At 49.4% G+C, this 24,302-nt stretch overlaps 1 protein-coding gene across 1 annotated transcript in view; it reads right to left on the reverse strand.

Annotated features, from left to right (window-relative positions):
• Positions 1 to 24,302, reverse strand: part of RASGRF1 (Ras protein specific guanine nucleotide releasing factor 1) — an 89,755-nt gene that overhangs the window by 62,208 nt on the left and 3,245 nt on the right. The window contains exons 2-3 of the mRNA XM_065412236.1: positions 2,812 to 2,918; positions 1,271 to 1,418 (exon numbers count right to left, since the gene is read on the reverse strand). Coding sequence (XP_065268308.1) covers positions 1,271 to 1,418; positions 2,812 to 2,918 — 255 coding nt within the window. The remainder of the gene's footprint in view (positions 1 to 1,270; positions 1,419 to 2,811; positions 2,919 to 24,302) is intronic.

Here is a 24,302-nt window from a genome sequence, read left to right on the forward strand (position 1 = left end):
CTTTTGCCTTCAGTCTAAGTTACGTTAATGATTTCCCCTTTTGGTATTCAGGAGTGCTCTGCTGAATAATGTTTGTGTTTTGTCGTTTTGCAGGTTTTAATTTCCATAGTCTCTATTCCTGCTGTATCCGGCACACTTACAATCACAGCGCGTTAAGTGGATGCATATGCCACAGCTGCAATGTTTTAAAGGCAATGCAGCTCTTAGAAATGCTTTCAGAGCTGTTCTCTGTTTAAAGCCACTTGCTTAGGCTTAGTGAATTGTCAGTTTAATGTAAAGCATTCATTAACTGAATTGCCCGGAATGTATTTAGGTACCAAAGTGATGGCAGTTTGTATATAGCAAAGGGAGATTCACTTACAAAGCTTGACCTGGCCCTAGAAACAGCAGGTCAGATCCATTTTCATGTTTTTTTCCTTTTCCTTGTCTCTAGCCATCTAATTGTTGACTTCTTTATGTAAGTTTTCACAGTAAATGGACATCTAATTATTGTGTTATATAGAATAATGGACAAAAATACCATCTCCACCCACCACCCCAAACCACCAGCTTTAACCTTTGCCTGTCAAATATAATCAGCTTTTTAAATCACTCACCTATGTGTCACATACAGCCCAAACAGGCATTCTGTTCCAAGCATTAGGCAGACGCATGCATCTGATAGACTTAACTGCTGCCGCTAATGGTTAGAAATAGAGTGCCGAATTTTCACTGCCTTGCATCTCTTGTGGTCACTGGCAACTGTGCAAAGTAACTGCAAAATGGGCATGGCATGCCTCCAATTCCCAAAAGAGAATGTTTTACAGCTCCTTTGCACTGCTGTATATAACCACCCGAGGGGCAGGCAGGGGAGAGCCAGAGGGGTCATTCGTTCAGATGGGATCGCAGATTCTGTCGAAAATTTCATGACCCTAGAAACACAAGGTGAGCAACTTTCTAATATACTGGGACCAACACAGCTACACCAACCAAGACTGCCAATGATACTAGAAAACACCTTGACAATCCACTGCAGGGACCCCGAGTAGGAGAATCTGGAGGACAATATAAACGCATAGGGCCAAATCCACTTCCTGGTGTAACTCCATCCATTCAATGACTATGGTCCATTTCTCTCGCCTTTATGCCAGAATAAATGAGGTGATAAATACACCCATATGACCAAGCGACCTGACCTGCATGTTTCCTGTAACCTACTGGAAATGAACCAACAGTGCCTTTTGCTTTGAATTCAGAATGATCAGTATCATTGGACAGTTGGGCTCTTTACCTCCGATTTCAGACGTTCAATCTCGATTTCCCCATCTTCAATCTGTTGTCTTAGTTGCTTGGCAACAGTTTTCTCGGTTTCCACAATCTGAAGTAAATGGAGGTACTTCTGCATTAAAGCTTCATGCTCTGTAGCAAGATTCCTATAACTGTTATATAGACACATCAATTAAAATGTTTCCTCCCCTTCCATCCCCCTTTCCCTCCTTGCTCTCTATTCTCTGCAGTTCGCTCAGCCTGTGCTCTGGTACCCGCTGTGGGGGGCGGGGCTCAGGTACCATTGCAAGCTCGGCCAGCGCTGACCCTGCAAGCCTCACTCAGGCCAAGGGCTCGCTGAAAGCTTTGCCAAACTACGTCACGGGGGATCTGGCTCCGCTGGTTCTGATCCTGCAGACTTTTAACGTGCATAACTTTGCTCACGTGATTCTGATGAGATTACTTGTGTGAGTAAAGCTACGCAGGATCAGGGCCACTCCTGCAATGTTTCCTGGCTCCTTATCACCAGGCAAGAAGCCTCCTCCACCAGGCAATGCCCTTCTCTGCCGTGGGGTGTGGACATGCCTGGCTGCACACACTAAGTCAGAACTGACTGACAAGTGAGAGGCTTCAGCATCGGAACCTGGATCAAACCCAGACTATTTCCTGAAGTGAGAGCGTGACTTCTAGAGACATGGCAAAGAGATTAAAACGTTCAGGGCCAGATTCCCCTCTCCCGTCACACCTGCCAGTCAAGTTCCATGAATTTAGCAGAAGGGCAGACGCTGGCTCTTGATTTTCTTACAGAGACTGCACCAGACATGTTTATCTAACATCCCACAAATACTACGCATCTTCTCCCCCCACCCCCGCCTGGGTACCTCTCCTTAGCGATGCAGGCTGCAGGCAGCATGGACTCTCCCACCCAAGAACTGTACATGAGCTGCACTCCCCTTTTCAAACCAGGAAAACCTGGGCTTTGAATATCTATTTCTCTCCGTTGCTGTTCTTTCATCTTTGCTCTTTGCAGATTTTCTTTAGATCAGAACAAAAATTAAGTAACTTTTTCTGAAACCAAAGATAGGTCTAATCCATTGGCCAGTCGGTCAGGTCAGAGAGAGGAGACTATTAACCGGGGCCAGATCCTGCCAGCTGCTGCCTGTGGGTGCACCTACCTGGAATCCATCCACACAGAGCAGCTTGCAGGATCAGGCCCTTAGAATTCTGGCTCCCCCTGAGCAGTAGGGTTTGAAACTGGGCCTCCTGCACACACCCCTTTCTTCTCCCTGGGGCCTGCTCCCATGAAGGTGCTGCGCTCCCTCAACTCCCAATGACACCAGCGGGAGTTCAGATCGATCGGCCTCTTGCAAGAGCCAGCCCCAGGTCGACCCACTGCAGCTTGTTTAAGCAACAGAGAGTTGCGACATTTTGGCCCCCTTCACCAAACCGTCCTTTTCCATGAATTGAACAGCCACCGCATCTGGACTCTGAAACTGCTGCCCTGCACCTGGCAGCCAAATGAGCTGCTCCAGGTCATCTGGTGTTTGCGATTTCAGAAGGTGATACCTGGCGTGAGTTATCGCTGCTACCCATTCATCGCAGTCTTTGGCATCCTCCGTCCTCAGCTCCAGGGTTTTCTGATTATCATGGTTGAAACTAACAGTAAAATAATGCTGCAAAAACAAAGATACTATTGTTACTACCACATTAGGGTCACTAGAACAGAACTTTCACTTTCATGTTTCATTTCATTACGAAGCTCATTGAAATATTGCCTAAGAGGAGCCCGCAAAACAAATGTATTGGAACCAAAGCTTCAGACAAGAGAGTGGTGCCTTGTGGGAAGGCCAGGCCAGCACGTTGTAAATGGGAATGAAGGTGGAAGTGAGAAAGAGGCAGGGAAGAGGGTCCGACTGGATTCTGTTACTGGCAAACAGGATCTGCCATATACATTTAGGGCGATCTGCTTGCAGCTACCCAGGAGAGAAGCCAGGTGAGTGCTTCTCGGAGTAAATCTCACCCCGGCCCATGGGGCCGAGCTGGCCCAGGGAGTACAAACGGCAAGCCCCTGTGGCAGGCTCGGGGAATCTCAGCCCGGCCTTCTGCCATTGCCCACGTTCGAGTGGAAGTGAGAGGCATGACCATGGACATCCATTGCACAGCGCGTCCTAAACTAAATCCCTGATGCCTTGACTTTGCTTTGACATTCAGTGCAGGCCCCACGCCATGTGCTTGCAGCAATCAGAGCGCAAGGCTCTAACGGACAACAGCACAATAAGACTCAGTGTGCGAACTATATTTAGCTTCCCTTGACATTTACAGTATTTGTGTTAATTGTGATCATGGTGGCAGCCAGCACAGGCACTAGGATTTCGCTGTTCATGAGCTTTCCTGTTGTCTCCTAGGAAACAGGTAATATACTCAAATGTCAGACACTCCACTGAAACACTGAACTAATACAAACCCTGCTAGAACATGCTCTTTCTGCCATTAGCTTCTGCTTGGTAGTAAAGTTTAGCAAGAAACCTGACTTAATAGAGATCTCTGCAAAAAACTAACAGCTTGCAGTTTACTCACCTGTATTACCTAGGGAGGTGGTGGAATCTCCATCCTTAGAGGTTTTTAAGGTCAGGCTTGACAAGCCCTGGCTGGGATGATTTAGTTGGGGGTGGTCCTGCTCTGAGCAGGGGGTTGGACTAGATGACCTCCTGAGGTCCCTTCCAACCCTGATATTCTCTGATTTGTCTAAATATTTCTGAGAACTCCAGGTAACAGGACGCCAGCTGGCACAAACTCCATTGAGCCACATAAGCGTGTACAGTAATTATAGACAGACAGTAGCTCAGTTAGGGACCATGCCCATTTATTTTTGAATTTGGATTTTTTGTCAGCTAGCAGACAAGACACACACGTTTCACAGCAATTCTCTCCCTGGTTGGAAGGATTTATTGTGGGTCAGGTGCGAACAGTTTACTGAAGGTCACTCAGGGTCAGGCATGCCTATCTACCGACCTGCCATAAGTTGCTCATCACAGTGATATTCCAAGTGCTGGACAAGGTAGCCCCGAGTGTTCCCCAAAGGTGCTCTTCTCCGTCTGCCCCCATTCCCACGTCCCCCACAGCCTGTTCTGATCCTTCTCCGCCTCCACTCTCTCTTTTCGTCCTAACTTCCCATGCCAGGCACCTCCTGGGGCGGCCAGAGCCAGCTGTCACTACTGAGGAGAGGAGAGGTTTTCAGTTAAACCTGGACTTGGGACAGGTGCGGCCTCAGTCTGGTCTCCTCTCCACAGCACTCCCAAAGCCAGGTCCCACTGCTGGAAACGCTGGGCCCCCATGTCCAAGAACCTTAGTCTGGGCTTGGCTAGCTGCAGCGGGCCCGCAGACAGCACTTGTCTTAGTGGGCCACTGTGGATAGAGAGGCAGCCTCTGACATCTCCAGTCCTGGCCCTTGTAGATTAGGACAGGTCTCTTCATTCAACTCAGAAATGAAGGAGTCCAGTGCAATGGCGGGGGGAGGGGGGGCTTGTGCACAGGCCGGGAGCAGAGTGCTGTGCTATCCGGAGTTTGCAGGTGGCTTTGATCTGCAGCTCCAGGCAGATGCAGAGAGACATGAGTGAATTGCACAAACCGTCTGCTATGGCTGGTTTATACAGGCCTGTGAGAAAGCCTGACGTAATGCCTATCCTCTAGAACAAGACCGGCTTGGCTGGCCACCCTGTCTCAGTAACTGGCACATCACTGGATACCAACAGCATCTGCTCTACTTCTTCCTGACCCCGAGTGAACTCCTGTACGTCACTCCACGTGGTGCAGGCTCTTCACATGCTCCAACACATGGTCCTTTCAGAGGTGGGAATCTGTCACCCTTCTCGGACTGCTGCAGTTTTCTAACTAGATCTGCAAGAGAGCTTAGTCCTGACGCTCTCCCCCACTAGTGAAATAGGAATGTGTGCCATAAACCCACTCTAGTGCGTTAGCTACAGTGCCCAGCACAGGGAAGGGTACACAATGGCGTGGGGAAGAGGTGGCCGCAGCCTGAACCTAAAACCCAGAACTCTGGGGGTTCTAGAATTCAAACCCAGAACTCTGGGGGTTCTAGAATTCAAAGCCTCTAGAACTTTTCAGTGTTTTGTTCCGGTCACGGAAAGGAGAATTTTTTCCCCCTCAGAGTTCGCACGTATTCAGTGACATCTCCAGAACTTTTCTGAAAATGCCAGCGGTTTTGTGCTGATTTCACCACCTAACGCAGGGTTATTCCCATCATCTCACGAAGATTTTCCTCCTGAGATGTCTGCCTGAGTCCCTTTCCACTGCTGATCCCATGGACAAGATTCATCCTTCCATCTTGCTGCAAGAGAAACAAAGTCACCCTCTTTCCCTCAGGAACTCCCTCCCTCCACCATGCCATGGTGTTCAGCACTGTGGGCAGCATGGCTGCCAGCTCTGGCATGCTGCACTGTTAGGAAGGGGGTATTGTTCTCACTTTATGCATGCAAAACATCTCGCTGCTCTGCCAGGGAGTCTAAACTCAAACCTCCGTGGGGCATGGATGCAGCGCTGCAAGACTGCCACAACTGATTTTCCTGCAGAACATGGCAGCTGCTTTACTCAGGAACAAATCCATACCGCGGCAGAATTAAGAAACTGTCTTTTCTTCGCACTGACTTATTTTTCTTCCCCCCTGAAGATGCTATTACTGATGACGAAGAGTCTCCGATACAGAACCTGTTTGTTTATCAAACTACAGAGCTATTTACACACACATTTGTTTCTCCATCTCCATTATGTTTCCTTTTTTAATACGCTTGTGCAGAGCTTGTGAAGTTTGAGATTCTGCAAATTCTTTTTTCCTGTAATTTAACCCATTTCTTCCAGGGTGATTCTAACTCAACGGGCTCTTATGTTGTACCAACAATGACAGCTCTCATTTGAGAGCAATTCTCATCCTGCTCCAGGGCTACCAAGGGAACACTGTTTTTAAAAAGATTTGCAGCAACCCAGCTCTCACAGTTTGCTGAAACAAAAGGCTGATGTGAATCTGGGACTTAGAGCTGGTCAAAAATGGCAAGTATGTTTTATTAAAAAATCAAAATGTCTGATTTTTCAATAAAAACAAGCCCCCCGATTGTTTATTGGCTCCCCCTTCTCTCCATTTATTCCGGTTTCCATTTTGCTGCTTAAAAGCAGGAAATAACAAAAACAGAAAAGAATTCAGTTTCAAAATCCAAATTTTTTAGTTTTTTGAGGAAAGTCTGAAAAAATGATTCCCCCCCCCCCCCCCCCCCCCATGAATAGTTGTTTTTGAAACCAGGCCATTTATCGTTACAATTAAAAAGTTCCGGATGAAAGCTTTCAAGCGGCCGGGTTACCCCCGAGCTTTGAGCAGGGGAGTTCTCCCCTCCTCAGGGCTGGTCGCACTCTTTTCAGCTGGAGGCTCAAGGCCACCATCCGGCTTGTTCTTCTGGAGGATCTGGTCGTGACTTAGATCTTTTCACACAGGCTTCAGCTAGGGCAGTCGCCCACCAATAATTACAGATCAATGACACAAGGCCAGAGCTCTGTATCTGTGGGTGCTTCCGCCCCTCAGGGGCCTGGCTGTGGCGTTTGCTACATTGCTTGTGACAAGCCTGGGAGAGCGTGAGTGAACTGGGCCCAGCACCACTCCAGCGCCTTTGATTTAAGGCTGATACGTTTTACCGTACTGGGAACTTAATTAAGCTTCCAACATAATTACACTGTAAATGTAACTACAGAAAGGAAGGCTTTGAAAGCTATGGAAATGAGCCTTTTCGCAGCATCCAGATGTAAATGGAGGTTTTCTTTTCTCATCTCTCAATGGAACCGGCCCTGTTTTACAGGCTGTACATGGGGATCACTTCCTCCCGCAGTGAAATGCGGTTATTTCCGGGGAAGGGCAAGGTGGCTGTTTCACAGCACACAGAACAGGACCTAGCTGTTTAAGACAGAAGAGAACATTAACTTCCCCAGCTGAAACTGACATGGGAATTTAAGTCCTACAGTCTAGCTCTGACCCCCTGGCCTCGGAAATGAGGGACCCTGAGGAACATCGTTTTTTCTGTAGTGAACACACTGTTTTATTAAACAAACAAACCACCTGGAACTTCTGATACTGAAACCAAACCAGCATACTGTGCACAGCACCACACTTTATGTAGAAAGTTGCTATTTACAACAAAATAAAAAGTCCATTTACTCTAATGCTCACTGTTATTGTGTTGTGTCCCTCCCTTCTCCCCAAGACCCCCTTCGTCCTTGTGTCAGAGACCCCCAGTCTACACCCTCTCCCCATGGGGCCTGTCCTAGGTACCCACCCCTGCAGCCCAGCCTGGTCCCCGGCAGCCCCATGGAGCGTTTTGTCAGCTGCACGCTGTCCTGGAAGGATGTGGGGTGGCGTGCGGTGCATGCAGAGTGGGAGAAGGTGGGATCTACCACTGCTGTCGGGCATGGGTGCGTCCAGCGGCTGCAGCAGGATTTCCCAATGGCAATTTGGGACCATAGGACTACTTTACAGGCCAGATGCAGGATGTCCTGCACAATGCGGGACACTTGAGAGGGGTGTACTATGGGCTAGGAACATAACTGCCTGTGTAAGTATTTGCCCGGGGGACCGGAGTTCACAGGCTCAGCATTCTTGCTGATAGTGACTGAATTTTTAATGATGCTAAAGTCAGTTCACAGCCTCAGTGCCCCTCTGGGCGCCTCGATGCTTCTGGATGCTCAAATAGCCATGGCTGCAAACAATGCCCATCGTTACCCAGAGCTGGCCAGAAGTCTGAACACTTCACCCCATCAGGCACAGATCTGGCCCCCGTGATTCATGCATTTGTGATCTCTGGGCTCCAGCACTGTAACTCATATATCTGTGCATGAAGCCAAGGCATCTTAAAAGTCTCCAACTGGTACAAACTTCAGCAGCCTCTCTGCTTCGCAACACTGGTCTCCACAAACCCAACAGCCAGGTGCTCTGCTCTCTGCCGTCGCTCCCCACTGAGCAAAGAGGCCTCTGTTCTGCTAGTCAACGCCCACCATGGGAATGGCTTGAGCTACCGGAGAGATCGTCTCTCCCTCTGCAACCAGGACTTCCCATGGCAGCTCCACTCCACTGGAGCAACGAACCTGTCAGGCAGTGAGGGAAGGTCTGAGAGTCTGGGCGTGAAACCTTTCACAAGAGCGGGGCCTGGATGGTGGAACCCAGAGCCACAAGAGAACACTGTACTCAGAACGACATGCGAGTATTTCTTTGACTTCGCTTTCCTGCGGCAAGCTCTTCTGACCGTTGGCTCGCATGGGGCAGCTGGAGGGAGAGGCGGAAGGAATGCATTGCTGCCTTTCAAGCTACTTGTACAGGTGGAGAAGACAGCGAGCTTTTGGTTGTTCTTTATATCAGTTTGGGAGTTGCTCAGATCCGGGGGTGATGAGGGCCATACACGTACCTAAATGTTTTCTTTTGAGAGGCTGAATGGCCCAGCGATTAGGAGCTGGGGCATTTGTTCAGCCTTGACTTGAGGAAGGGAGGCATCACCTACTGTGTCCTCAAGATAAACACACACCATAAAACCTACAGGTAAAAATTAAGGAGCCCAAAAATCTGGAGAGTCCCACTGAAGGCTCAAACATGCAGTGTCAAAGCTGAAGGCTGCTACCGTAACATTCCCTGCTCTAGCCCGTTGTGCTGAACCAGCGAACCTCCCTGCGTTGGTCAGTTCAGGTCACAGTCCAACTTTGTGTTCCCCAGTGATCCCCTGTATTCCCGCTGAGCCCTGGGACCCCGCACTGTACACCCCCTGCCCAGCAAAGCCCCACATCGCAGCAACCAGCCTTCCACCCCGGGAACTAGAACGGCTTTGAGCTCGACTCCCATCACTGCTCACGGGCTGGAGCAGCACCAGAAGCTGCCTCTCCTGTAGCGCACATTCAGACGGGACGTGCAAGGAGGTGGAAGTTGGAACCCCGTAGAGTTGCCTACCTCCACTCTACCAATGGGTCCCAGTTACACCCCGAGGAACAGGAAGAACGTAGGAATTGCCAGAGCAGGTCCCAGCAGGGCTCCAGCTAGCCCAGTCTCCCGTCTCTGACACTGGCCAGCACCGACTGCTTCAGAGGAAAGAGCAATAAACTCAGCAGGAGGTAATTTTGGGTGACCTACCTGCAGGGAAGTATCTGCCTTAATCAGTTTCATTTCTTAGAGCTTGATTTATGCCCTGAAGCGTGAGGATTTAAGAAGGTGAAAGATAAAGTAGCTGGGATCCTTGTCAGGAGCCAGAAGACAGTGTGAGTGCAAGTCACAGGCACTTAGCTTCCCCTTCACATGGCTACAACGGGGGGAGCAGGCCCAAGGGGGTTGACATGAGCATACGAGGATCTACATTCCACCATCTTTCCTATCACTGATTTTAGCCCCGAGTCCTCGCCAGCTCAGGGACAGTGGGACACGGGCCAGGGCCAGGATCAAAAGCGTCTTTGTGTGCAATGCACTTTTCTGTAGGGAACTCTGCATGCAGTATCTGTCTTTTGGCCAGTTCGGATAGTTGGACCTTTGGGGGTTTTGTTTCACTTCTCCAGCCAGCTGGATTAGTGACCTGCAGTTTAAATCCTCTCTGTAATTGTACCTTGCATTCCAATGTCAGGTTTGAAGACATGGGGGCTAAACCTTCCCATGTCAGGCAGGCAGTCGGCTGAAGTCACTCATGTGACTAGAGCAGAGGATTCTGTTCCTGATAGAAGCAGTGAAAGTCAGTTCATATTCAATTAAAATCTAATTCCGGGAGTTGCTGGAACGTACACCTGGGGGTCACTGTACCTCTCTGACGGATTTATTCCCAGACAGAACTCGGGAAGCACGGGGCATGTGAAAGAAGGAAATTATTTCATGTTTGAATAATAAAACTCCCACCACCTTTTCTCTTAGTGAATGAGGATCCCTCTCTGGTATCACACTCACACATCAAACTCAGCACTCTGGCATTATGTCTGAAAGGAGCAGACTAACTCCGTGGGCTGAGGCTCCCACACATCACAGCCTCTGACCTCGCTTGGCGCTAGGGATGGCACCAGGAAGAGCCACCTGAGCCCCGACGCTACAGTCAGAGCCGCACAAGTGGCACTGGAGAGGCACAAGTGTCTGCCTGCATTGGCAGGATCACGGCATCGTCGATCTCACAGGCCACAGAATGTCCCTCCGTTACCCCTGCAGCCAGCAGTAGTGTCATGGGACCCACCTACCTTGGGGTCACAGCCCAAAAGAAAAGAGGTGTCAGTCCCAGGTTCCTGCAGCCTCACCCAGAGGGAAAATATAACAAGCCAGGGCAGTTGCCTTTCACCTGGTCCCAGTGAGAATAAAGTGGGCCTCATTGTATTTATACTGTCTGGGGACTTGTGTACCTTCCTGTATAGGAAAGGGAGCCAACTGCCTGGCTTCGCCACTCTGGGTTTGGTTCTGGAGTCTCTCGGGCTAAGAACCAAAACATTTCTTCCGTGTCCTTCCCTCACCTCACAGGGCCCCTTGCATCTTATCTGGTACCCCTGGTTAGGGGCACAGTGGTCAGCTCCGGTTCCTAGCAGCCTACGGGGATGTCTACACTGCAGCTGGGAGTGAGCAGCCCAGCCCGGGAAACCGACTTGTGCTAGTTCTGCTCCCGCGAGCGCATTAAGCCCACCAGTGTGGGCATGGTGGGTCTGAAGCCCACTCAACCCCTGGCTCTGAGCTCTGAGCTCAGGAGGCCAGCCCAGGCCTCCACTGGAGCCACAATGTCCACACAGCTATTGTTAGCACACTGCAGTGGTCCCCACTAACAAGTCTTGTCTCCCCAGACTGGGAGGCTTGCCCCAGCTGCAGTGCAGACAGGCCTGAACAGCCCAGCACTGCAAGCACCTCTCTCCAGGCCTAGCACCTGGAGCAGTCTCTAAGGCCTGGGATTCTCCTCTCAGCCCAGCCCAGGGGCTGGAGTCTCTCGGGGGTACAGCCAGGGACACACGCATACCCCGTCGCACTGGGGTTCGCAGCTTAGCTATAAAAACGGACGCGGCAACAGGTGCGTTCTCAGCTCCGGGAGCTTCATTTGTTGCATTTGCTGATTTCTGACCAGCCGCAACCCCAAGTTTGGCTGTTTTTACTGAGACAAGTGTAGACACTAGCAAAGCGTCTGCCTAGAAGCTATTTCCGCTTCCCCATCATTGACAAATGACTCTGGATTAACGAAGGAGATTGGCTGAGCCATCAGTGGGCAGGAACTATGTCCACAAGAATTTCATCCCGATGCGTCTGATGTCCCTCCCTGGGTATTAGGAACCCAGCAGACTGGAGTGGCTTCAGCATGCCCTTATGATCCAAGATACTTGTAAAGCCTTTCTACATAGCTATTCGCCCACTGGTACAGAACTAAACTGGATCCAGTGCACTGCAGAAACAGGCCGTGCTATTAACAGCCAGTAACAATGCCAACCCCTAGCACTGTTCATCAGCACATCGTCACGCGCTCTATGAAGGAGGTCGGTATCACCACCCTCCTCTCACAGCCAAGGGAACAGAAGCACAGAGCAGTGAAGTCAACCAGCAGGTCTGCTGGGAACAGAACCCAGATCTCCTGAGGCCCAGCCCAGTGCTTCGTCCACTGGGCATCACTGCCTCCCCCACACGTGTATACACATATCATTTATATCCACACACATCTATAACGTACACGTCACACACATAGACCGACTGCTTCATGGTTAAACCCTCTGCACCTGTTCTGACTGGGTAGCCAGGTACAGGGTGGCTCTTGGGTAAGGGAGCAGACCACCGGGCAGACATAATCGCAGCCCCTTCACCTGCATCCCGGCCCCGTGGGGCAATGGCCAGTGGATTGGGATAGTGGGGGATCCACCAGCCCTGCCCTGAGGCAGACCGATCTGTGTGGGGAGCTGCAGGGCTCTCCTGGGGAGCTGGGCTCGCCAGCACCCCGCACGAGCTCCCCACGCCGTGTTCCTCGTGGAGCGGAACAGTCCCATCCCCGGGCACATCGGGGCTGTTTGTGGGGCAGACTGGAGCTGGCGGCAGAGAGCCCATTCTGGTAAGCACTGCAACATGCACTCTACACACTTGTGTCTCGAGCTGGGAGTCTCACAGCTTACCTATGAGAGTTAGCTGCCGTGCCTAACTCCCATCGAACAGAGTGCCTTTCCCCTTAGGCTGCTCGGAAAACCCCAGCCTAAAGCTTCAGAATAAGGATCTGAACATGGGACTCAATGCCTGTGAACGGGGCGGGGCGAGTCTGGATTCAGACCCGGTCTCTATTCCAACCTCGTGGCCTGGGCCCATCTCCACTAAGTATTGATACTGTAAAAACAACAATTTGAAAGAGTGTTTCGGTGCCCAAGGGTTGTGACATTTGGGCTTTTTCAGTCCAGCCCAGGTGTGAAAGGCACAGCAGCATGAGCTAAGCGTGGAGGCAACCTTCACCTTTGACTTTTAGTGGCGCTTGTATTTTAAACTAACCACAACGTTATTTAAGCTGGTTTTTGCTCCAGTTCTCTGAGACCCAAACCTTCCTGATCCTCCACCTTGCACTTCCCCAAGGAGAGTTTGCCCTGCAGCGAGGGTTAAGCATTCCAGGGGAGGTCTAAAAAGAACTTCATATCTAAATATAGCCTTGCTCGCAGTCTGATTTATATTCTATTACTCCAGCAGTTTCGCCCAGCACCCTTCTCCCTTTCTTCGTTACAGCCGTGTGGCTGTACAGCGTGCTCAACTAAAAGCTCCTAGTCGTTCCCCTCCCCCGTTCTTTTTAGCAGGATCCTGCAGCACTTTCCCATTTAGCACATTCAGGTGTTTTCTGTCCAGGTCCTGGCGACAGGCTTCCACTGACCGACCTCTGGAGAGGGTTTGCCCACATATCTAGAGCCCATCCTGCAGCCCCTCTGACTCAGGCAAGTTGTCCCATTCCACCCCATGCAGAGACCAGCACAAGTCCTGTGCACCACTGACGCCCTCAAAACAGAACTTAGCTAGGCTAGAAGTGGTGCACACATTTGTGCTGGCTTCTGCATGGGGTGAATTTCACCCCAGGGTCCCAAGTCCACTGCTCCTACTCAGACTCTCGCTCCTTTGTTTCTCCACGGTACTTACATGGCTGTTCCCACAGCATCTGGGTGCCTCACAACCTGCAATGCATTCTGCATGTAAACCAAGTACTACCGTCCTTTGTAAGAGCTCCTGGTGGGTGACAGAAGCTGAACGGGGCTCTGGGGAGCTGAGACAACTCGGGTGCCTGCGGATTGCTCAGCTGAGAAGATCCTTTGGAAGATTCTAAATCAGGTTGTGTCAAAGCATCCCTAGTAATCCCTGTGGTGCCCGGACGGCCGTCAGCCTGGTCCATCCGGGCTGGCAGGGAGCTGCACCGGTGCTGGAGGCCGAGGATGAGTGAGAATGAAGTGACCATGTGGATCCCTTGAGATGCCTTTCACTCCAAGGTGCTGCCACCATGGCTTACAGGGAGGGGTGGGGGTGGAGCAGACCTCGAGAGGGCTCAGGTGTGGTTGGGTGACCAGTCACCCATCCTGAGGGCTCCCTGGTGGGGGGCAGCAGGGCTCCCCCTCATCTACCCTCCCGTTCAACACTGCTGGGAAGTTGCTGGGAGAGAGAGCAGGCAGTGGAGCCCAGCAGAATACATGAGACTTTGGCAGCTCCAGTGGGTGGGGCTTGGTAGAATATCATTGCTTTTCTCCCCCGCCCACCGCTTTCCTCCAGTTAAACCCTGGATATGATGGCTAGGAAATGCTAAAGAAATTCAGTCGTCGGACCTCCAGCAGACCTCAACGCTGACAGAAGATGGTCACTAGAAACCATGCCAAGACACAAGCAGTGATCCGTCCCCTTTCCTTTAGGACGTGAAGTGGTTTTGTCCTGTCATTACCTAGGGCCTTTTATGCACTATCCGAGCCTCCCAACATTCACTTATTTGTGAGTGCTTCCCACGTTTGCCTTCTGGAATTGGCGAGAGTTCCTAACCCGAGACCCAATTTGCCTTCCATTTGTCCTGGCGGGTAGGTGTGTGGATGGCTGTTCAAGGAGCTGATGGTTATCGGAGCTGACATAAAGGGCAAGACAGCAGCATTTTCCTGCTTTGGATGGATGAGCCTAAAAATCAACAGCTAGCAATAAAGCTTTTAACTTCATTGACCTAAATATCATTTGTATTGCAGAAGACAGGGCCTGTCATTCAGACATAAGTGGATGAATGACCCATACCCTTCATTTGCCTACAGAAAAGAATAGAAAATCCCAAGGCAAAAAGGTTTGTCCTCAGCTTTAGGCCATAAAGTAATATTCCTTGTGCATGTGCACATAAATGCAGAATACAAACACTCTCCTGTGAGTGGAGAAAACACAGAGCCAGAGGGGTCTGCTCTGCAAGGTGCGGAATCATCTTTGCTGGACCTGCATCCTGTTCCCATTTCATTTTTAGCAGCTACTAATTTCCTATAGGCAGCGTAGCCACTTTCACAGCCTAGTCTGTCTGAGGCTTCCCTCGGAGCACCGCCAGCAAGAGTGCCAGTTGCAATGTGGTTTTGTTTGTAGTCTGGACGTATGTTCACTGGGAACGGGACATGGGCTCATTACACAACAGCAGATGGTAGCAACTTGTAGTCAGTACTGACCTGGGGCCGGATTCAAACTGGTGACCTGTTAGCAAGCCCCTCCCTGCTCCAGTCCCCCCTCCAGAGCTTTCTGCAGAGAGCTTGTACTAGATCTTTGCACCACTTATGTTCTGCTTCAGCCTTTGGGTGCATAAGGGGTGCATAGACCTGCTGGGACTTAACTATTGCCCAACTCTGGAGCTAACCCCGCTGTGCAGGCGTGAATTTCATCCTAATTGTTTCCTTTGCTTTGTGTAGTAACACAATATTTAGTTTTGTTTTAATGTTGATCAATTTCTCTCTCTCTCTCCCGCATTGATTCCCAGTTCTGAGTTCTTTCATTTGAATTCTCCTACCTTGCTCTAATTATTGTGCTGATTTCGAATGCACTGGGAGTCTGGCAGCGCTTTCTACTGTCAGGTTAGGGCTGGAATGAAGATGAGAGGAGTGCTTGTGGGATGGTTTCTGCTCCCTGGGAGACGCAGTGATGATGTGCTTAGTTGCCTCTGGAGCAATGGAATGGAAAAGCTGATCCCCCGTGTCTCTTCTTTATGTGGTAAATGTGAATGTCAGCGTGGAAACCTAGCCAAGCTCAGGTGAGCAGGTAACATTGCACTCAGACGACTGCTGGGAGCTAGACAGAAAGGGAAGGCCCCAAATAATACACAATTCCACCTTATTGGGGGTTTGAAAATGAAGTGTGTTAATATACAGGGTCCTTATTCTTCATGAAAACAGTCACTGGAAGAAACGTATTACTCTTCTAGGACGTCCCGAAGCCTGGCAATATTTGACATGCATAGCTCAGTAAAAGATTTACATATTAATGTTCTGATTGCTGCAGCATCTCAGCCTCTTTACAAGGAATCTGCAAGCCCGGGATGTGCCGCTGAGTGGTACAGCACAGGATGTCCTGGGGTTGACGTGGCTGTGCTAGTCAGGGACAGTATCTTTCTTATTCCAATCTGGGTCTCTGGCAGCAGGCTTTAGAGATCGGTCAGATGAGAGCGTTTGAAAAAATGGAAGGACTGACATGAGGGTCATGTCTCAAAACCAAACAGGGAAGTCTGTGACTTCGTACGTGAAAGGCTTAATACGTTCAAAATTCCGATTGCCTCTGGATGAATTCAGGTTTCTAACACTGACTGGCTGGAAGCTGAGTTTCTGACATGCTCCCCCTATTTCAGCCGTCTTGGCTAATGATGTGGGAGCCTAGAAAAAGTTTTAAATTAAAAGCTTTTACATTTCTACAGGATATCCAGCATGTTAGGGCGGCTTAGGCCAAGGTTTCCAAAGCTGGGTATCTAAAGTCTCTGGGAACAGCTGCAGGCTCAGGAGAGGCGATGGAAATTATCTGAACAAAAGGTTGTCTTAATTACACAACAGCCTTTTACCATCACATTTTAATTTTTGAAAACAAATCCCCCGAACCTGTTGATTTATTCAAAAATAGTTCATTTTTTGCAATTTTTATTACTTTTTAAAAATCAAAAACATCTTTTGTTTATCAGAAACCAAGGTTTTCTGAAAATCCAGTCTTCAGTAAATGACACATTTCAATAAACATTTTGATAATGATGTCAATTATTTTGATTAAAATGTTGATTATAATTTTGTTTAAAAAAGAAATCACAAAACCCCAACAAATCAAATACTCCCCATTTTTTTTAAATCAGGCCACTCAGTTGGGGGTCTAGCTCTGGATTTTGGAACCTAGCATTAGTCATGCAATTGTGAAAAACTTTGCCTTAATCTTTTGGAGGAGGGTTTTGGCCATGCAGCCAGGAGCAGTCTGGTTGGTTGGTCACCTAGTCACTTTAGCAGCTTTATTCCATCTTCCCTAAACTTCAGTGTGAGCTGGCACAGTAATAACTGTACAAAATAACTAATTAATCCTCCCTGCACTCCTGGGAGGGGGTGTGGATCGTTTTGAAACTCCAGGGATGTAGACTTAATGAATGTTTTGAATAGGTGGTAACATTTTCAGAAGCACCTTGGTGACTAGCCAAAGGAATCTGTACAGTTACTAATGTCACTTGTCACTGAGGTGCTCTGGAAAAAGTCCCCATTCTCCTCGCTGTAGCCATGAAACAGGAAGATTAAGAGACTTGTTCAAACCTGTGACACCCTGGCACTCCAATATTCACCCCGTCATGTAATTAGGATGTGTTTTGTACAAAGTGCGCCTCATCATGTATCATTCTAAAAATCTTAATCCGCAAGACAGTAATATCTCATTGGATTGTATGTGCTATCGTCGTATGGGAAGTTATGAAGTTTGGCTATGTATGTGTTACTGAAACATGTTGCGAGGTTGAACACACCCACAAGCAGCCTTTCAGGCACGACAGTAAAAAGGCCAAACAATGTTAATGGCTCATTGAGGAAATACACACAAGCACAAGGATTACCCCAGGAACTGTGTACAATAGAAACCTCTCAGAGATAGCCCTACACAATGGGAACTGTTTGACCCAGGTCACAGCAAAAGAGCTTCCCAGCAAATGGGAAGAAGATATAAAAGCGGGGCAATGACATCATGGGGGGACCTCACTCTCCCTGCAACAACACACATGGAAACACCTGAGGGGCATGGACTGAACTGTGGGAAGTGATGGTCCCAGGCTACAGGGATTTTTAGCCTGTCTATGAAAACCTGGGAAAGCCAAGGCAGCTTGTGCCTTAAGAATCTGCCAGCCTGTTTATCACACAGGGTGAGAATTTGCTAATTCATATCCTACCTATCTCGTGTGTTAAGATCAGTTTGTGGTTTTGTTTATTTACTAAGGTAATCTGCTTTGATCGGTTTGCTATCCCTTATAATCACTTAAAATCTATCATTTGTAGTTAATAAACTTGTTTTTGCTTGGTCTAAACCCAGTGTGCGGAAATCACAACTCGTGACGGGGGGGCAGAGAGCTGTTGCACATCTTCCTCCACATGGAGGGAGGGGATGAACTTCATGAGCTTACGCTGTACAGTTCCCTGTGCAGTGCAAGACGGTATCATTTGGGGTTTACCCTCTAGAGGGGTGTGTGAACTTGAGTAACGGGGCAGTTCCTTAGTTGAGCCTTCCCATGCAGAGCTGATCTCAGCATCTGTGTGAAGCTGCAGCTGGGTTTGTCCCGACCTGTGTGTGCGCTGGTGAAAGAGCAGGCTTGGAGAGCTTGGCAACTTGTCACAGCAGCACAGTGTGAAAGGGAGCCCAGGCTGGTGGGTCAGGTGGGCTCAGTGGTTCCCCAGTTCCAAGTGGCACCCTGGGGGGAACCCGTCACAAAACCCACCTAGTCATCCCTGTGTCAGAGCTGAGATTGGAACCGTTGTGTTCCTGACACCAGGCCTGTGCTCCGACCACAGCTCTCTCTCAGCGCCAGCATGAGAGGCCAATAGTTGTGTGTGTGAACAAAGAAATGGCCAATGGGCTTTGCACAACTGGGAGAGCAGAATCTGACCCACTGGTGCGGCAGAGACAGGGCGGACGGAACAAGCTGGGCCTGAGCAGGGCCAAGTCCATGCTCTAAGTTTTCCCAGTATCAAAAGTAAAAAAGACACAAGAGGTGAAATTCGGGCCCTGCTGAAGTCACGGAGAGTTTTGCCACTGATTTTGAGGATTTCACATAATGGATTTTTACCCCAAGTTAATAGCAACAGAGAAAATAATAAAAAAAAAAATCTTAACTGCTTAATGGTAGCTGTTACTTGTATGCCAGAAATACAAGGCCAAATTCCCAGCAGCTCTAAGTGGGTGCGGGTCCATTGACTGCAGCAGAATTGTGCCTATTTCCACCTGCAGAGAATTTGGCCCATAAGATTGGCTGGGAAAATATCAGGAATCTGGTAAAATTTGCACTTGATTGAGGGCTCAGCGGTATTTGAGTGTCTAATATTGATTGTGCGATGAACAAATATCCTTGGAGCTGCATGTGACAGACAGGGGAAAACTGTGCAAGAAACTATTTTAATTAAAATGTGATTTGCATTTCTGATGATGTACAACAAGGAACTGTATTGATCAAGGCACATTTGAATCCTTTCTTATGTCAATGTTTTGAAAAATGTGCCCCTGGTTGCTTGTGGTAAATTAGGATATTTAGCGAACCCTGCACTGCACAGTTCATAAATACAACACATTCATTTGCTCTAGATCCCACTGCCAGCAGTGTGGTTTTGGATTCAAGGTGATGGCTGTAAATGGCAATAAATCTAGCTTTCGGCTTGAAACGTAGCTTTGCCTCATACGTTATTGTCTCTCTCTGTTGTGTTACGATTACCACTGAGAGAATAAATTATACGACTTTAGATTCTTTTCCTGTGCACAGAGAGCCAGCAAGAAGACTGATTTCCTCAAATTTCCTCATTATTTGGACTGACGTGACAAATTTGGGGAAGAATTTTTTAGTCTATGGGTTGGACCGGTCACTGTGAGCACTAGATGTTCTTTCATCAAACTTTCAGTTCTGTTGCCTAGTTGTAATTTGTCTCACCCACAGCTATGGGGCCCTTTGATTGGCTAAGCATAACTTGTATTATCAGGAGGAGGACTTTAAAAAAACCCGGGGTACAGACCTCTCAGAGAGGGATTGCAGATGAACAGGATCAGGGTATTTTAGAGCATTTAAAGCAGCATGTAGATGTACCATTTCCTCCTCTCAGTCCCACAGAGCAGCAGCATGTGCCCACCCCGGCCAGCTTATATGGCCAGACCCTGGTCTGCCGCTGCGCTGGGGTTCTGCTGAGTCCGTCCCCTGCTGTGTTAACCTGTGTCCCGTCCCATGTACGTTGCGTACCAAAACTGCCCCGAAGGAGTGCCAAAGCCACGCGCTCAGCAGTTGGGGATCATGCCAGAGGTGAGACTGTCACCGCACAGAATTATGAACAGCACGAAGCACATGATCTTCCCACCAGGTAAGTCTAGGTCCAAGGGTCTCATCAATGCTGCTCTTGCGTCTTTCCCTGGGTCATATTGCAGAAACAGGTGGGCCTGGGGACATTGCTCAGGGCTGCTGGACTGAAGGGGCCTGATTCACCCCTCATGGCGAGGCATGAGGTAGCTGGTTCCCCTCCTTTTGCAGCCCCTGCTGACAGCTGCTCTGACCTGCAGTGGTCTCTCACCCCCTCCAGAGCAAGCCAATAGTCCAACCAACAACCTGCCGGCCATCTCACCTGGGGCCTTTGGTCAGACTCTGGACTGGCTAGTCCTTATCCCAGTATTGGAGGGGGTTTCAACAGCCCTTACCCCGGTCAGGGGGGTTCCGTTCCACCTTCCCCGCTGCCTGGTGGGGGACCCTGGCCCTTCCTCTCTCCTGGGTTCCAGTCCAGAGACCCTTTGTTGTCAGGCCTCACCTGCTTATTACCCCCCTTGCTGTTCCTCTAGATCACCTGCTACCTGGCCCTGTCTCCAACCTTTGCCTCGGCCTCTTCCTGGGCACGCAGCGTATCAGACGTGCTCTAAGCCAGCGGCTCTCGACCTTCCCAGACCACTGCACCCCTTTCAGGAAGCAGACTGGTCCTGCGTACCCCCAAGTTTCACCTCATTTAAAACTACTGGCTTACAAAATCAGAGATAAAAATACAAACGTGTCCCAGCCACACTGTTACTGAAAAATAGCTGACTCTCTCATTTTTACCATATAGCTATAAAATAAATCAACTGGAATTGAAATATTGTACTTACATGTCAGTGTATAGCACCTAGAGAGGTATAAACAAGCCATTGTCTGGATGAAAGTTTAGTTTGTACTGACTTCGCTAGTGCTTTTTCTGGATCCTGTTGTAAAAGTGGCAAATCTCTAGCTGAGTTGACGTACCCCCGGAAGACGTACCCCTGGTTGAGAACCACTGCTCTAAACCTTTACCCCAGGCTCCCTGGAGAGCGTCTTAGCATGTCCTGCCACCCAGCTGGTTCTGCTGCAGGCCAGTTCTCTCTAGTCCCTGGCAGGGCATCCCCACAGGCCCCTCCACCAGTGTGGAGAACCCTGGGCAGACTCACCCCCTCCAGCTTTCCTCCCCATCTCTCTTGGGGCAGGCCCAGCTTCCTCCAGGGGTCTGCCAGCAGGTCATCTCAGCTCCCTGCCTCCCGCCAGGCTTCTCTCCCGGAGTGAGAACCAGGGCTGCTCTCTTGCCTGACCAGCCCCACCTGAGCTGGGTTCAGCCCCTTGAACTCCTCCCTCCAGGCCTGACACCTCTTGCAGGTGTAGCAGGGCGGGACTGATTGAGCCCACAGGTTCTTGTTAACCCCTTCTGGCCTGGTACACCCCATCGCAGCACACAAACTCTGCAGGTGTCGTGTGCAGGCTGGATGGCTAGGCACTGCTTATCCAGCTCCAGCAGCCAGTGCAGAGCGAAATTCTGTGGGGCCCCCAGCTCTTGCTTCAGGGAAGGGACCCTCGGTCCCTGGAGGAGAACCTGCGATGGACGGGCCCGCTAAAGCGGCTGCAGCGGTTGGGGGTCACACAGCACACATCCCAGCTACATCCTCAGTGTGGACAGCAGTGACTCCCTACACGGCCAGGTCCCTAGAGCACAGGCTGTCACGCACAGGGACATGGCTGCCTGCAGCTTCCCCTGGCCCGGGGGAGTTATTGAAGCCATGCATGCCCAACATGGCATAAAGCAAACGCCAGCATGTTAGTGCCCCGGGATGAAGCCACCACGGTTGGGATCTGCTGCAGCACAGTGCCTCCAGTCCCCCAGCAGCGCCATCACACCACGGCGATGGATAATGGGGACATGAGCAGGACGTTTGCCCCGCGTCTCAGCAATACTCTGCCTGACCCTCTTTTGACATCTCATGCAACCTGTCTACGTGCTGCCCTGGGGCCTGCAGAGAGAACCCCACCACGGTGGCTTTTTATCTCCGCTCACTGAATGCCCCTTTCCTGGTGGTGCTGAGGATGGAGGACTTGGCTGGGCTGTGTGAGAGAATGAAGAGGATCAGAAATGGGAGAGCAGGAAGACAGCCTCTCCCCCGAGAGCTTCTGCAATCCTAACCACATGCAGTCGATCCAGCCAATTAGGAAACCAGAACAAGTCCCATGTGATTTCAACCAACTGACCAACTCAACTCAACATTTACAATACACAATGCAAAGCTTCCTCAAATTCCCACAGCCGTCCTGATAGGGCGAACCACCCACGCCATGTCTGGCACAAGTTTCACCGATGGGAAAATGGCTCCAGGAAGACAGCGCTCATTCACGAAACCTTGGATCTGAATGTCAAGTCAAAGGTTTTGCCCTGCCCCACCCCTTGACTCCACGCCACACGCGCTCAGGTAACAGATGTGGAGACAACTGCTGGCTACAAACAAATGGTGTTATTGGGAGGTGCACACCCCGCAATCCGTGTCGGACCAGGACCGTGCAGCCAGGCCAGCACTGCCCAAAGGACAAGGCCCAGATTCCTTTCTGTTGCCCTGCTCACATACAGTGATGCACAGACAATCCTCGAAAGCGGAACTCATCCCTTCAACTGCTCTTTAGCACACTGGTGAACTCAGACCATAAACCATAAATAGCCCTACAGCGACCCTAAATACCCCCATCTGTTTAGCCCATGTGCTGTCTCCTATATCACTCAGGAATCATGAACATGACATCAAGTGAGGTTAATTGAAGGAACTGAATCTACTTTTCTGCAGGTTTCTCCAGTGGGCCTAAGCCTCATTCAGGGCCTTGGACCACTTCCCCTGCACAAAGCAGCCATAAGCCCAGCAGCCCTGGCTCCAAGCGGATCTGCCTTGGGGGGAGGGATAGCTCAGTGGTTTGAGCATTGGCCTGTTAAACCCAGGGTTGTGAGTTCAATCCTTGAGGGGGCCACTTAGGGATCTGGGGCAAAAATCAGTACTTGGTCCTGCTAGTGAAGGAGGGGGCTGAACTCAATGACCTTTCAGGGTCCCTTCCAGCTCTATGAGATAGGTATATCCCCATATATTATAATCCCTGGGTGATATGGCCTTACTGGACTGGCTTCTATGCCACAGCTCCTGGTGGAGGCTGGTGTCCCTGCACCCCAGTGATCTCTGGCTGCCCTTGGGGTGATTGGCAGCTGGCACCAATGGGTGCAAAGTGGACCCTCGATCAGAGGAGCACAAAGGGCACCGATTGATCTGTGCTAAAGGATCCTCCACTGCAGCTGGAGATCCAGAACCTTTCGTTGATGTTTCATCAATGGTCAAAAACTCAACAACACTGAATCCTAGGACGAAAGAGCTGCCCTGGAGATGGAGCTGTCCAGACTGCGGGCTCAGTCTGGAGCTGATTAGAATGACCACAACTCACTGCCACCAGATTGAAAGACCAAACCAGCTCCCCACAACAACAACAATCATTTCTAAACACACAGTAACCCAGGAACAGGGCACGGACGGCGAAAGAAAAGATCCCTCTGACTAGTCTCTTTAGCACAGACCAGGTGCTCAGAGACTCTGGGGATGAGTGGGATAGCTAGAGCTGGGCAGAGAAACTTTGATGGGACCATAGTCTGCTGGAATACATGGTTCAGCTGAAATCAAAACACAAATCAGATCAATTTCACCGGAACTTGTTTAGGGAAAAATGGGGGGGAGGGAGAGGAGGAAATTAATCACAGGACACATTAACATATTGGGAATGAAACATTTTGATTTTTCATTTTGAAATGGCTTTTCATTTTGGCATTTATGTTGTATTATATTCTATATTATTATAAAGTATAATACAAAATAAAAGTCAAAACAAAAATGATATAATGTTGTCAAAACAAAAATGTTTTGAATGACCCAAAACAATTTCACAATGACTCAGAACGGAGCCATGTTCTGAAATCTCAAAACCCTTTGCAAAACAGAACTTCCGTCTTCCACACGGCTCTAATGAGAGCTGTCTAGATAGAAAAGTATCCATAGGCAACAAATAAAAAACAACCATTTCTAATGCTGGAAAAGTCTTCAGCACTTTTCCTTTCCAATTAGTTTCACCGATCTATTATTAGAATGGAAGGGAAAGGCCTGTGTCCCTGGAAGATGGTTCTGTTCAAGGGGTGCATTAAGGAAATATTGCATTCATTTTGCAGACTTCAGCTACCTGCCTTTTAGGAGCTGCAAACCTCAAATCTTGCTAGCCATTTTCTTCTTCCACTGTTTCTGACAGAACACACTGCAGATCCAGAATACAACTATGCTGCCATTTACCTCATCTAAAACACTGATTCATTCATTTACAAAGCAGTAGGCCTTCAACTGCTTGAGTAGTTTTATATAATTGTTTGTTCTAACAAATTATATGACAGTACGGGCCAGATCCAAAACCAGTGTAAATCAATGCAGCTTCCTTGACTCCGAAGTATTTATGCTGGATACAGTTTCAGCAGGCGCTTAGTACAGCATGTGATAACAATCTGCCCTTTACCTCTAGGATCATTTTTCTAGGTGCAGTTTGAAA

The sequence above is a fragment of the Emys orbicularis genome, chromosome 10 (assembly GCF_028017835.1).
Source record: "Emys orbicularis isolate rEmyOrb1 chromosome 10, rEmyOrb1.hap1, whole genome shotgun sequence".
In the NCBI taxonomy this organism is placed as follows: Eukaryota; Metazoa; Chordata; order Testudines; family Emydidae; genus Emys; species Emys orbicularis.